We start from the raw sequence: 16040 nt of genomic DNA, 5'->3' as shown, positions 1-16040 counted from the left end.
TAAGATAAGGATCAGAAAAGAAAGGTTGAATCAATGAATGAGTGTTACTCCAAGGCATATTTTGCAGTTACACTAACTTTTCACATACATTTTATTTTGCTTTTAAAAATAAGGTTACATGTCTTCTTTGAAACCATCAGATATATCTCATGGGCATGGAATTTATTTAATTTTGATTTTTCTTCTAACAGAACCATTAACAATGTTAATGTGGTCATTTCATTTTCCTGGAGTCTTTAACAGAATATATATTTAAATAAATGTGTCCAAAATTTCTTAACAATATTAATCCCTGTTTCCTAACATTTTTTGAGAAGCTATAAAAATATAAGTTAAACAAAGCAAAATCTGTAGATGTCTTATTCTCCAGCAAAATAGATACTTTATTACAATTTTCACAATACTTCATTGTTAAAGGGGCAATTTATACTTTTCCATCATTCTCTGTGATGAATAAACTACTATAAATCTAATGCTTCCCTTTTTTGTTTTTGATGTTCCAGATTTTAAGAAGCTTTTTATTTATATTTTTTCTATCCAGAATATCAAAATTACAGTAATCTTTAATCTCTTAACAAAGTCTTGCTAGCTGTTGTTTAGAAGCACAAAATTAAACATCTTCACCCACTGTCTAGACAGTTGTGACCACATTACTTTTTAATTAGTCATTTGTTTCTTTATTACGGTTGCCAACATCATAGAACTAATACAATTACAGAGACCCTGAGGCCTCTCTTCAAAAGAATGCTCTTAATTCTCAAAAATAAAGTGGAAACTTAGGCCATTTTTGTTTTTTGCTTTTTGGATTTTTTTTTTTTTTTTTTGACAGGGTTTCATCACGCACTTCAACTTTGAAGTGCTTTGAACTCACTATGTAGCCCAGGTTGGCCCCAAACTCATGATGATTCTCCCGCCTCATCTTCCTGAGTGCTGGTTGTGTCTCACCATGCCTGGCTTGGCTTTGATTCAGCCAGTTCTTGTATCCTCCCAAATTTCCTTATTGTGGAAAATTTTCCCATAAACTTTAACCCTGCATTTAATATGTTCATACTCGGCTCTGCAGAGTTACACCACAAGAATACATAAAACACCACTCCAAAGGCAAGGTTTAAAATGTTATGGTGGCCCACAAATTCATAAAAGATATATGCAGGCTTCTCTAGAAATTCTGAATAGTAGAACCATTTGTAACCTAAGTGAAGTAACCAAGTCATTCCCAAGGCTAGGAAGTCGAGCCTTTAATATTCAGTGAGTACTTGTGCAATAAATTTAGGTAATATAAAATACAAAGAGAAATAATCATTAAAAATCTAGTAACTACTTGCTGTAAAGCTGGCATTGACCGGCCAAATTAGTATCAAGTTTCACAAGTAAGACCAATATATTTTTTAATAATATAACTCAATCTCTAATGTTTTTATCTGAATAATAAACCCATCTCAAGTTTAAGAGAACTGAGCATGGCAGTACATGTCTGTAATCCTAGCACTTGGCAGGCTAAGGCAGGAGGATCACTGTGTGTTTAAGACAAGCCTGAGCTACATAAGCAAGTTCAAGGCTAGCTTGCACTACATAGTGAGATCCTATCTGAAGAAAAAATAAAAATTAAATTAAATTAAAGAAAATCCCAGAGCAACTCTTCAACTGATGGTATAAAACATATTTTTATGGTCATAAAATTATTTCTGAAGGTAGAAAAAATGTATTTCTAGTTCAAATTTATAATACATCTTAAAAAGTAAATCAGTAACTCAATTATTATAGCAATAGCATTTCTTTTTTGTTTGTTGTTTTATTTTGTTGAGACAGGGTCTCACTATGTACTTCAGGCTGACCTTAAACTCACTATATAGCCCAGCCTGGCCTTGAACTTGTAAAGATCCCCCAGCTTAACCTACCAAGGGCTGAAATTATAGGCAAGAGCCACCATGCCTAGTTAGCAATGGCATTTCTAAGTATTTTTAAGAATTAAGATGCCAATTAGTAATTAATATGTTAAAATAAATCAAATAGACATAAGCATGAATGTCTAATACAGAGTACATACCATGCTAAATGACTCATGTAAAATATTTAATCATTTTATACTTCTATATATACATGCAAATATATATTTACACATATAAATGCTTATATATTTATTGATATATACACTCCTATAGATACATGCTGAATTTTGTCATTTTTCTATTTTACAAATTAAGAAAAAGACTTTTTAGGCTTAGATTACATATCCCACTCAGAGAGCTGGTAAGGAGAATACCAGGGACTTCAACTCAGAGTTCATATGCTCAACTAACACCTCAAATTGTCTATTCTGATGTTATATCCCAAAAAGTATAATTTCAAAAACTGGCATGCTGACCTAGTCATAAAACTTCACATCAATGCCAAAAGGTAGTAAATTAAATATTAAAATATTGATTATTGTAATAAGGAGACAGACTGACAAGTGTTAGTGAGTCATTTCGCCTTTAAGACATGGTGTTTTCTTAGCAATCTCAGTGCTCATGCCATTATAATAATGATTCAGAAACCAGGCCCTGAAATTATGTAATTTTGACCTTAACTTTATTAGCATCATAAATTTACCGAAGTTTGGGTAATGAAAACAGACACCAACAGTGAATTTACTTAAAATAAAGGGCCCTATAGCTAACGTGGTACATAAAACAGTCATAATGGACTTAATGGGAGCTCTCTTAAACTAATGCATTTATTCTGAATGAAACTCAGGCAAGTATGTTTTTCCACAAAGAGCACTAAAAGCTCATTTTAATGGCTTTTCCACTAAAGTTCTGCCTTCTGCTCCACAGATAAATGTATGATAAAGTAGCTATTTTTCCAATAATTGTGATCTGCCTTTTTTTAGAATGTCAAACTCTTTAAAAAGATCATCAGAAAACTATTCAGTTTCAACGAAATACTAAAATGAGGCATTACATAAAATACCTTCAGAAGGAGGGGGTACTTGCATATCCTTTGTATGGGTGTCACCAAATAGCCTTCCAGGGGAACATCTGTGTTTTTTCGTCCTCCAAGCAGCATACAGTTCTGGGTCAAAATAAACATAGTCAAGCACAGTACATTTTTTCAAATGTGAGACTGTTAAATTTTCTTTCTATCACAAAAGTTTATACTGAAAATTTGTGAAAAGAAATATCCTTATGTACTTTAAGAAGAGCATATTATTTTCAGTTATGAATAACACAGAGTCTTTCATATCGGTTACAGAATGCAAAAATACATGTTGGATCTGAAAAAGTTACTTCACAAATATTCCCTGAAACCTGATGTGACAGGGAAAATGTAAATATAGAAACAAATAGTAATGCTAAAGAGATGGAGAATGGAGGAGAGAGACAGAAGCAGAGAAACAAGAGACGGAGAGATTTTGTTTATAAAAACAAGTATCTTACATTGTGTAAGATCAAGGATAAAGAAATATAAAGACAATGAACTTCTGACTAAGCTCTGCCACTGACCAGTGATATGCCTTTGGCTGACTTCAGAATTCTACTTTTCATCTCTGTAAAACCAGTATGTTTTACCCAAGTGATCTCTAAATCACACTCCACCAAAGCCCTCAGGAAGTCAAGATCAGAAAAGATCTCCACAGAGACAAAATGGTTAGAGAAATATAAAAACCAGCAATACAAACTGGTGAGATGAAGGAGCACCTACTGACCATAAAATAGTGATCAAGAGAAAAGTAACCCAGATAAGTAAAGCTGTCATCTTCCTTAACAATACAAAGAAAAACTTGAAACTTCCTCAAATCTTATTTTTATAGTGCTTTTCAGAGTGACTTCCATAGAAGGAATCCTTAAAATCTAATGAAGCAAACTAATACACTAGCTTCTTCTATACCACTGTATTAAAATATTGTTGTACACTGAGAAGAGAGCCGAAGTGCTGAGTAGGATAGGATGTAAAAGAAAGAGCAACAGTCTCCTCCACTCTGCTGGGAAACTTGTCTTCAGTCTCAAGTCAGCAAAGCAAAAGCCACAAGAGTAACTTTACCAGCCACCCTGGAAGGCAGAGCAGCAAAGGCCGTGTTCTTACAGAGCATGTGCTTTGGGAATGCCTCTCCATGCTGCAATCAGTTTATCAAAAGGTTTTCAAGGTATGTATGGCATTTTTCCCCCCAGAGAAATCTTTAAAAACACAATTATTTAGATAGTGTCTACATATTTCCAGTAATATTTCAGGATCCAAACACGACTTAGCAACCCTATCAATATGATCACTCACTACCTAGCTCTGGGCTATAGAGCCATAAAAGAACATACAACAACCCAAACCATTTTTGTATAATATGGATTACAAACTCTCTTCACAATGGCAAAGGTTGGTCACTGTCCAGGACTGACTTAGAATCACAAGCTATACTAATTATACATTCATTTAAAGTATGTTTTTTAATAAGCTTCCAGAGATTTTACGGATCATAAAACTTACTATGGTCACAACATAAACAAAGACCTACCATCATGTACAACCTGAAAACTAAATAGAATGATCACCACACCACACTTGGTCAGTCTGGAGAAACTTGGCTGTGTGCACCTGTACAAAGGACCTAAGAGAGTCCCATGGGATACGAAACTTGAATCAACCTGCAAACTATCTGACTTCTAACTCATACTCAGATCCATGGACAAGACAGATAACAATATTTGATCACTTTTGATGAATCCTTGGCTGACTATTAAGAAAAGTAGCCACAGGAATGATTCCTACCAAACAAAGCTAAATTATAAAAACAAAACTGTAGAAATAAATAAGGAGTGTTATTAAGAATTGCACATATGAAACAGAGAGCTTCTTAGATTAAGTTTTAGCAATTTACTAAAACACAACTAAGTATACAAACAAAAAATAGTAACTAATCTCAGGTTGAAAATATAAAATCCAGAACTGCTACAGTGTCTTAGTTGCTTTTCTTTCATTGCTGGAAAAATACTCAACACCCAAAGTTACAGGGGAAAACATTTATTTAGCTCACAGTTTGGAGAGGTTTCAGTTTAAAACCAGCTGGCTCCAAGACAGGGTGGCACATGGTAGAAGGGCGGCAATTCATAGCAGCAGAACACAGCAAAAGCAACAGCTGAGCTTAATAGTGTCTTTTTGCCCCTTTTTACATTCTATCTAGGCCACTGGGACTAGGGCAGTGCTTAATCAGTCAGTGAGCTGATCACATACCCTTAATCATAGCATCAGATTCAGCCACTTCTGAAAACCCCTATAACTGCATAAGGCTTTAAGGGACATCTGGACACAAACATATGATAATTTGTTTAAATAGTTAGCTTATGATAAAAAATTATGATGCACACAAAGGAACAGAAAAATACGATTCACACAGTAAAAAAAACCTGAATTTACCCAGTTGTTGGATTTAGAAAACAAAGAATTCAAAATAGCTGTTATAAATATGTCCAAGAAATCCACTGAACCTTGTTTGTAAAACTTCAGGACAATACATTGATAGTACATAAACAAATAGTAAATCTCAATAGAGAATCAGAAATTTAGTCAAAGCAAACACACATGAGATGAAAAAGTAATTCACCAGAGAGGCTAAATAGCATATTTGAGATGGCAGAAAAAATACTCAAAGGAATTGAATGTAAACCAATGGAAACTGTCTTATTTCCATTGAAAATATTAAAAACAAGGCCAAGGAGTCAGCTCAGTAGCATTAGCACGTGCCTTGCAAGTGCACAATCGTGAGTTTGATCCTTGGTACCAAAAAAATAAATAAATAAATAGTATTAAAAACTGAGATAGAAAAATATGCATTATGTAAAATATAAAAAGTATAACAAATGTCTTCTCATCATTCAGAAGCAATGGGTTAAGTAGTAGAATGGCATACTTAATTTGCTGAAAGGAAAAAATCTACAAGCAAGTGTTTATAGCCAATAAAATTATCCTTCAAAAATGAAGGCAAAGTAAAGACTTTCTCAGATAAAGTGTCAGAGAAGCCAATGCTAGTAGAATTTTCTTGTAAAAAATTGGAATCATTCTTCAGACTAAAAGGTTGTAACAGTGGAGTAAAATATAATGGAAAAATAGAAGATAGAAATGGTAAATAGGCTATTATGAAAGACTATAAATATATAATAAATCTATAATGAGCAAAGTTATATCACTGTGTTGCAGGGTTCATAACATACAATGTGATATGTTTGGCCATAAGAACACCTTGGAGGAAAGAGGAAATGAAACATTTTTATATTTATGTAGGAAATGCCATAACAAAGTACCATCAATATTTTACTAGAATTAAGTCAATAGTAACAAAATGAACTTGATAAGATATATATTATAGTTTACAAAAACATTATTTTCAATATCTTTAAAATATAGTTCACAGGATCAATAGAGGAATAAAATGGTACAATAGAAGTATCTGTCTAGCACGTAAGTAGATCAGAAAAGAGGAATAGATGACCAAACAAATGCAACACACGATAAAAATTACAGAATGGTCCAATATAAATACAACTGAATCAATAATGACATTAAAGGCTTTAGTCAAAAGGCATAGATTGTAAGATTAGATAAAAAGCAAGATCTAACTTAGGCTGTCTATGAAAAATATTTCAAAGATCATCATGCGTTTCTAAGAAAAATACAGAATAAAGACGAAATTACAGTATTAAGAGGGCTATAACTGCCGTATAATATCAGAAAAAGAGACACTAACAGAACAAATACCACCAGAGACAAAGAAGGGCATTTCACAATGATAAATAGAAATAGGAATACACAAGTATCAATGTATACATATCTAAAAAAAAAAAAGCCCAACAATATATAAAGCAAAATCTGACAAAACTGAAGGGTGAAAAAAACAATTATACATGGGCCCTGCTTTGCCCACCCCTGGACCTTAGAGGGACCACAGAGCTTCAACTTCCCTCCCCTGCCTCACCTTCCCCTCCCCTCCCTAGCCCTCCTACCCCCTGGAAGGACTTCCATTGCCTGCCCTACCTCACCCCCCTGGACCTCAGAGGGACCATGGAGTGTTGGTTGCCTCTCACCACCTCGACCTCTGGACCTATTACTGCTGTGGATCTTTGGCCTTCCCTCCTCCTCCCAGGATCTTTTACCACAGTGGATTAACCTTGCTGGTCTGATTAGAAACTCACTAACCCCTCATCCAAACAGAGGACCTCAGCAGGCTTGCATCAGTGTGTTGAGTTTAACCCTAAAATAGAGAACTTCAATGGGTAAACAGGAGCAGTAGGGAAGTGCTCCCAGCTGTAGGACCTTGGTGAGCCTAAAAAGAGTGTGGGTGAGTCCTTCCTTCATACAGAGAATACCAGGTGGGTTGAAGAGAGTGCCAATAAGGCTTCCCCCAACCTGGACGAAATCAAAAAGGGCTTATGAGACACCCAGTGACACAGCAGGGTCCTAGCAAAGGCAAACACTATAGACAGGCAGATTTGGTAGCCTGGGAACAACTGAAGACACAGTAACAGCAGGGACTAAAGGTTGACTTAAATCAATACAGGCCGTTTAGGAGAAATTCAGGTGACTGGCCCTCCTCTTCATTGTGGTACCCAGCAATCAGAAAAAACATCAACCACACAGTAGGACCCTAAAATATGCAACTATCAACAGTTGAAACTAGTGAGATTGAAAGCCCAAATATTAGCCTGAAAGGCAAAAATGACAAAACAAAAAAGCAAAATGCAATCTCAAACATCTAATACCTCAGGAACAAGTACAGGAGACCCTGAAGTAAAGGATATTAAAATTCATACACTTGAAATTTCTGAAAAGATAGCAAGTGAAATAAAGAAACAAATCCATGCGGCAATGGAGGAAACGAGATAAGAAATAATCCCCCATATAAAGAAAGAATTGACAATCTTAATAAAGGAGTTGCTCAGCATAGCTAGAGAAGACATAGATAAAAAGTACAGAAGCATGGGAAAAATGATGGAAACCTTAAATGAACAATATAGAAAAGAAGTAGAATACATGAAACAAATTCAAAGAGATATACAAGAAATAAAAAATTCTGTTGAAAGCTGAGGATCCCAGACATACAGCATAAAAACAGAATACTAAAAGCTGTTAGAGAAAAGACACAATTCACCTTTCAAGGAAAGCCCATGAGAATCACTGCAGACTTTTCAACACAAACCCTAAAATTAAAATGAGCTTGGAGTGAAGTATTTCAAACCCTGAAAGTAAACAACCCAGATGGATGTACCCTGCAAAACTTCCTCTGAAATTTAATGGAGAAATAAGATACCTCCATGACAAAGAACAACTAAAAAATTTCATGTCTAGGAAACCAACCCTAGAAGAGTACTATAAAGCATAAAAGATAAGAGATAAGAGTGACTACAAATTCCACAACAACAACAAAAAGAAACCACCACGTAGAGCAAACAAGAGGGAAAAGCAGAAAACAACAGCAGGAAAATAACATGACAAAGTTGAGACAGTACATATCAGTTATACCTATCAATGAAAATGGCCTCAATTCACTTATTAAAAGAAATAGATTGAGAGAATCGATCAATAAACAGGATCCATCAACATGCTGTATACAAGAAACATATCTGACTCAAAAGGAAACTCATAGACTAAAACTCAAAGGATGGAAAAAAATATTCCATGCAGTAGGAACATAGAAAAAAGCAGGTGTAGCTATTCTATTTGCAGACAAGGTGAACTTCAAGCCAAAAATGATCAAAAGAGATAAAGAAGGTCACCACATACTTGTTAGTGGAATAATTCAAAAAGAAGAGCTAACAATCATGAACATATATGCACCAAATACAGGAGTACCCAGCTATAAAAGACATACTAATAGATATGAAAAACCAAACAATGAACAACACAATTGTAATAGAGGACCCTGTCACAAAGAGATCAACTAGACAAAAGTCAGCAAAGAAATAACAGAACTGAATCAAACCTGTGAGCAAATGGACTTAATAGATGTTTACAGAATGTTCCACTCAACCACATCAGAATACACATTCTTCTCAGCTGTGCACGGGACAGTCTCCAAAATAGACCATATATTAGCCCAAAGAACATTCTTAAGTAAATGTAAAGCAAGTGAAATAACCCCATGCATATTATCTGACCATAGTGCACTGAAATTGGAAATTAATGGCAAAAGAAATTATAAAACCTGCATAAATACATGGAAATTAAATAACCTCTTAAACAAGCAATGGGTTACAGGTGAAATTTAAGATGAAATTAAGCAATACCTACCATTCAATGAAAATGCAGATACAACAAATGAAACCTGTGGGACACAATGAAATCAGTGCTACGAGGGAAATGTATAGCAATAAACTGTCACATCCAGAAAACAGAAAGAGCACAAGTAAGCAATCTAATGTGGCGTCTAAACCTTCTAGAAAAAGAAGAATAAGTAAAATACAAAGCTCACAGAGCAGTAAAAATCAGAGCAGAAATTAATCCAATTGAGACTAAAAAAAATGCAAAGGATTAATGAATAAAAGAGCTGGTTTTTTGAGAGAATAAACAAAATTAATAAACCTCTAGTAACCCTATCAACAAAAGAAAGAAAAAACTCAAATTCATGCAATAAGGAATCAAAGAAGAGAAATTATTAGAGATCACATGGAAACTCAAAAGATCAAGAATACCTACTTTGAAAATCTTTACTCATATAGGGTGGAAAACACAGAGGAAATGGACAGATTTCTAGAAATGTATGAACTACCAAAGCTCAATCAAGAAGATATAACAATTTTGAATAACAATATCAGCTACTGAAATTGACAACGTGATTAAAAGCTTACCAACAAAGAAAAGTCCAGGACCTAATGGATTCACAGCTGAATTCTATAAGACATTTAGAGAAAATTTAATGCCAATACTTCTCAAACTCTTCAATGAAATTGAAAGGGAAGCAATTCTCCCTAATTCATTCCTGGAGGCAAGTAATACTCTGATACCAAAACCAGAGAAAGACTTAACCAAAAAGGAGAACTACAAGCCAATCTCATTAATGAACATTGATGCAAAAATGCTCAGTAAAATACTGGCAAATAGAATGCAGCAAATCATCAAGACGATTATACATAATGACCAAGTGGAATCCATTCCAGGAATGCAGGGATGGTTTAACATATGCAAATCAATAAATACATCACATCAACAGAGCCAAAGACAAGACTCACACAATCAGCTCAATAGATGCATAAAAAGCTTCTGATAAAGTCCAACACTTGTTCATGATAAAAACCCTACCGAAACTCGGAATAGATGGTATTTATCTCAATCTGACAAAGGGCATCTATGAAAAACTAACAGCCAACATTATACTAAATGGATAAAAACTGAAAGCTTTCACTCTAAAATCAGATACAAAACAAGGATGTCCACTATCACCATTTCTATTCAATATATTTCTGGAAACATTATGCAGAGCAATCAGAAAAGAAAGTAAAATAGAAGGAGTAAGAATAGGAAAGGAAGAAGTTAAATTATCACTATTTGTAGATGATATGATACTCTATATAGAAGACCCCAAAACTCCATCAAAAGGCTACTAGAGTTAATAAACAAATTCATCAGTGTAGCTGGATCCAAAGTCAACACTCAAAAATTAATAGCATTTCTGTACACAAACAAAAAAAAATCACTGAGAGAGAAATTAAGGAAATAATGCCTTTTACAAGAATATCCAACAAAATGAAATACTTAGGAATCAACCAAGAATGTAAAAGACCTATACACTGAAAATTATACCACTCTAAAATGGAAGAATGAAGAGGATATTAGAAAATGGAATGATACCCCTTGGTGAGAAAGAACCAACACTGTGAAAATGGCCATACTCCCAAAACTATTATACAGATTTAATGCAATCCCAGTCAAAATACCATTGACATATCTCACAGATGTAGAGAAAACATTCCTAAAATTCATTTGGAAACAGAAGAAACCTAGAATAGCAAAGGCAGTTCTGGGCAATCAAGGCAAGACAGGTGGCATCTCAATTCCTGACTTGAAATCACACTGCAAAGCTACAGTGATAAAATCAGCATAGTACTGGCAAAGAAACAGATCTGAGGATCAGTGGAACAGATTAGAAGATGCAAATGCAAAGACACTCACCCTCCTTATATCTGACAAAGGGGCTAAACTGGAAGCAAGATGGCCTCTTTAATAAATAAAGGTTGGAAAAACTGGCTTTCCACATGCCAAAGACTGAAACTAGACCCATATCTATCATCATGCACTAAACTAATGTCAAAATGTATCAAAGATCTAAATATTAAAACAGAAACACTAAATCTACTGAAAGACAAGGTAGGTAGAAATGTTGGACAGATAGGGGTAGGCAAAGAGTTCATGAACAAAACACAAACTGCATGGGAAATACTTCAAAGAATCAACAACTGGGATCTCATCTTATTAAAACGTTTTTGAACATCAAAAGAAATCAGCAACAAAGTGAAAAGAAAAACCACAGAATGGGAAAGAATTTTAACCAACAATCCCTCAGACAAAGGACTTACATCCAAAACACAGCAAGCCTCCAAATTCAAAGACCTACTCCAAAATGAGCATTTGAGATGAACACACATTTCTCAGATGAAGATATACAAATGGTAAATAAATACATGAAGAAATGCTCACCATCACTCTTCATTCGAGAAATGCAAATTAAAACAGCATTGAGATTTCATCTCACTCCAGAAAAAATGGCTGCCATCAAGAAATCAACTGGTAACAAAAGTTGGCAGGGCTGTGGAGAAAAAGAAACACTGCTCCACTGTTGGTAGAAGTGTAGACTGGTGCAGCCACAATATAAATCAATATGGAGATTCCTCAAACAACTAGGATAAGAAGTTCCATTCAATCTAGCTATGGCCCTCCGGGGTATGTTTCCAGAAAAATTGAAAAGGTCATGTCACAGTGATGTATGTGCACCCATGTTTATAGTAGGACAATTTGTGATAGCTAAATCTTGATAACAACCAAAATGCTCCTCAACTGCAGAATAGATAAAAAAAGATGTGGTATTTTTATACAATGGGATATTACTCAACTATAAAAAGGATGACCTTGAGGCTTTTCTAGGTAAATGGAGGCAAGTTGAGAGTATCTTCATAAGTGAAATAAATCTGACTCACATTTATAAATATCATATTGTCTCTCTAGTGTAAAACATTAATAGTAATAATAATGAACTGAAAAGAGTAATAAGATCCAAGACATATAATAGATATTGTAATAATTAAAGGGAAAGAAAGTGCTTGAAAGGAAAGAACAACCTGCAGGTATACACATACAACTGAATATATGTTTAAGTGTGCAAGACTGATAGCCATGCTACTAAGTTTTTGATAGTTCATCTAACATAACAGTTTGTGCTACCATTGTTCAATTCTCTGTTCATTTTTATGTTTTGATTTTATAACTTAAGTAAGTACTTCTGATATAGCAATATGTAATATATCAACTAGTGATAATTTCTTAATGTTTTTTCTCTTAATGTTTTGTAAATTCTGTATCATTTCTGCCCTTTTTTCTGTTTTGCTTTTTTTCAATTAAATAAAACAATTATACATGGACACTATCTCTCTTTCAATAATGTGATAGTTGACAAGTACAGCTAGTACAGTTTTCTTAATTCATTTGAATAATATTCACATTGTATAGTATACAATGACTAGTTAATGACTAGTACAACTTTCTTAATTCATTTGAATAATATTCACATTATATACTATACATGTCACAAATTCAAAACATTTAGAAAAGAAAAAAGTAATAAAACTCTCAATATGACTTTCAAAAACTAGCAATATAATAAAAACTTTAAAAAGATGTCTACAAAGAAAACCCTATGATTTACAAGGACTGATTGTTTTTCTCCTAAGACTGAAACAAGGCAACACATAGTCTGAAGACTTCTAGTCAACACTTCACCAAAGCTTCTAACTAGTTCAAAAATGTAGGGAAAATAATTATGAAATTCACAGTGGAAAAAAAAGACATAATTTTTTTTTATTTTCAGATATGATCCTATACATAAATATTCCAAAAACTATAAAAGAATTACTGGAACTAATACTTGAAATTAGATTACAGGATAAGCAGTCAGTATATAAAAGTCAACTAAATTTCTCTACATAACAATAAACAACCAAAAAATGACATTAACATAACTCTAAACACAACAGTACCAAAGTAGTTAAACATTTTTTTAAAAAGTATAATATCTGAATACAGACTTATTAAGTATGAGTTTTAAAAAACATGGTCATAATGGAAAAAATTTAATAGATTTCATCAAATTGTAAAACTCAATTTTCAAAGAGCATTATTTTAAATGAAAAGATAAACTGCAGTGGGAAGAAGTATCTGAAAACTGTATTTTTTAAATTTTATTTTAAAGAGGGTAAAACTAAACTTAACAGAACAAAGCAGATCAGAAGAAAACACTGCAAGACACAGATTTTAAAGCAAGACAGCAGGAGATCAACACTGTCTATCATATTGTCTCTTGTTTTCTTCTAAATAGCTGTCCATATCCTCACACACATTCATACAAAACAAAATAATATTAAACTGATCAGAACAGGATGATCAAGGCATTTTAGGCCTTCAAAACCAGACAATAGGGAAATCAACAATGGCTGCCATAATGTCTCTTGTTCTCTTCAAAATAGCTGTCCATATCTTCACGTATGTTGAAATGAAACAAAATAAAAGAGACTAAAATCACTCTGAACAAAGAATAATAGTATTGCTGGATTTCACAGCATGACACTATTGGGTACCACAGTGTCTCTTTTTCTTCAAAGTAGCTGTTCATTTCATCATGAATTATATAATTGATTCTCATAAACTGTTTAGGAGAAGTTCTACACATGTATAAGCCTCTACATGTATAACTACATTAGAGTGAAAAGCAAAACAAAACACATTCCTAGAAAAGCATGAAACAAAAAATACAAATAAGTAACAATAGCAAAGAGCCCAAAAGAATGACAAAACAAGGTGATAGGAGCATAACTAGGATTGTTATTTTACATAATGATCTTCAAGAGTTCCTCAGATCACCATACAATAACATGCACAGTTGTTCCAATTCTATGAATGTTAACTATTTTGTTCCAAGAACTTACAGAATTTAAAGCACAATCATCTTAGCTATCCTAAGTGTTTATACAATTTTAAATATTTTTCTTTTCCCTTACTTTTCTTCCCCTCATTTTCCCTGAGATATTACTTTTTCCCTTTTAAGCAGCTTCTCATCCTTTCATTATATTTATTGAGTTTTTTGTATCTTATGTACACTTACCATTTTTTTACATTAGGGAGACTATATGGTACTTATATATGTGAATTTATTTCACTTATGAATATGGTCTCAAGTTGCATCCATTTACTTATAAATGTTTCAATATGATCCTTCTTTATAGCTGAGTAGTACTCCATTGTATAAAAGTAGCATATGTTTTTTATCCATTTCTCAGTTGATGGGCATTTAGGTTGTTTCCAAGATCTGGCTATTACAAATTGTGCTGCTATAAACATGGGTGCACATACATTACTGTGGTATGATGTTTTCAGTTCTTCTGGGAATATGCCCAGAAGTGGAATAGCTGGGTCAAAGAGCACTTCCAAACCCAGCTTTTTGATAAATTTCCAGACTGACCTCCACAGCGGTTACACCAGTCTACATTCCCGCCAACAGTGTAGAAGATTTCCTTTTTTTCCCTCCAGCCTTTCCAGCATTTGTTGTTGGTAGTTTTCTTTATCCTGGCCATTGTTTCTAGAGTGAAATGGAATCTCAGTGTTGTTTTAATTTGCATTTCTCTAATGAGTAATGATGATGAATATTTTTTCATGTATTTATTTGCCATTTGTATTTCTTCAGATGCCCATTTTTGGAATGAGTCTTTGAATATTGGAGATCTGATTTTTTTCTGATTCTTTGTATGTTCTAGATAGGAATCCTTTGTCTGAGGGGCAGTTCACTAAGATTTTTTTCCCAATTTGTGTGTTTTCTTTTCACTATGCTGGAGATTTCTTTTGACATGCAAAAACTCTTTAATAAGACGTGATCCCAGTTATTGATTCTGTGAAGTATTTCGCGTGCAGTTTGATTCTTGTTCATGAATTCTCTACCTACCCTTGTGTCTTCAAGATTTCTACCTACTTTGTCTTCCAACAGATTTAGTGTTTCTGTTTTAATATTTAGATCTTTGATCTATTTAGACTTTAGTTTAGTACACAGTGAAGACATGGGTCTAGTTTTAGTTTTTGGCATATGGGAAAGCCAATTTTTCCAGCACCATTTATTAAAGGGACTATTTTTCATCCACTGTATGTATGAAACCTGTATTTTAGATACATAATTTTATCCAAAACAATGAACGGAGACCTCAGTATAAGATAAACATTTCAATTAAAATAGTCAAAAGATTTGAATAAGTATTTCAATAAAAAACATGTATGCTTGGCTAATAAACACATGAAAGTATGCTTAATATCACTGGCCATCAGAAAAATGCAAATTTAGACCTCTATGTTATGCCACTACACACTCACTATGGCTATGATCAGAAAAACCGGTAACATTAAATCTTGGCAGAGATATGTAGCAATTAGAATCTTCCTACAGAGCTGGTAGATACAGAACAGCTATATTGGCTAAAGAAAACTTAGAATATGACCCAGTAATTTCACTCTTAGCATCTACTCAAGAGAACTTTACATGTACCCAGGACTTATCGCATGAATGTTCACAACAGTATTATTTATGTAAATACTATAAGCTAGGCTTATGAATTGAAAAAGAAATAAACAAAATACGCTACACACACAATGAAACAGTATTGAGGTATAAAAATGAATGGAAATGGAATCATGCTCTAATGATGAACCTTAGAAATATTTTACTAAACGAAATCAGGCCCCTAAATAATATTGTATGGCTTCATTTATATAAAATATCCAGAAAGGGAAAATGTACAGAGATGAGAGCAAACCATCATTTGCCTAGA

The 16040-nt window shown here is 33.6% G+C and overlaps 1 protein-coding gene across 1 annotated transcript in view; it reads right to left on the bottom strand.

Moving 5' to 3' along the window:
- Prex2 (phosphatidylinositol-3,4,5-trisphosphate dependent Rac exchange factor 2) overlaps nucleotides 1-16040 on the bottom strand; it is a 310793-nt gene that overhangs the window by 222222 nt on the left and 72531 nt on the right. The window contains exon 5 of the mRNA XM_063257426.1: nucleotides 2953-3054. Coding sequence (XP_063113496.1) covers nucleotides 2953-3054 — 102 coding nt within the window. The remainder of the gene's footprint in view (nucleotides 1-2952; nucleotides 3055-16040) is intronic.

Source organism: Cavia porcellus, unplaced genomic scaffold (assembly GCF_034190915.1).
Source record: "Cavia porcellus strain 051 isolate PalLab524CR breed Dunkin Hartley unplaced genomic scaffold, mCavPor4.1 scaffold_10, whole genome shotgun sequence".
NCBI classification, from domain to species: Eukaryota; Metazoa; Chordata; class Mammalia; order Rodentia; family Caviidae; genus Cavia; species Cavia porcellus.
Note: the sequence above shows the minus strand (reverse complement) of the source record. Positions and strands in the feature narration are given on the sequence as shown.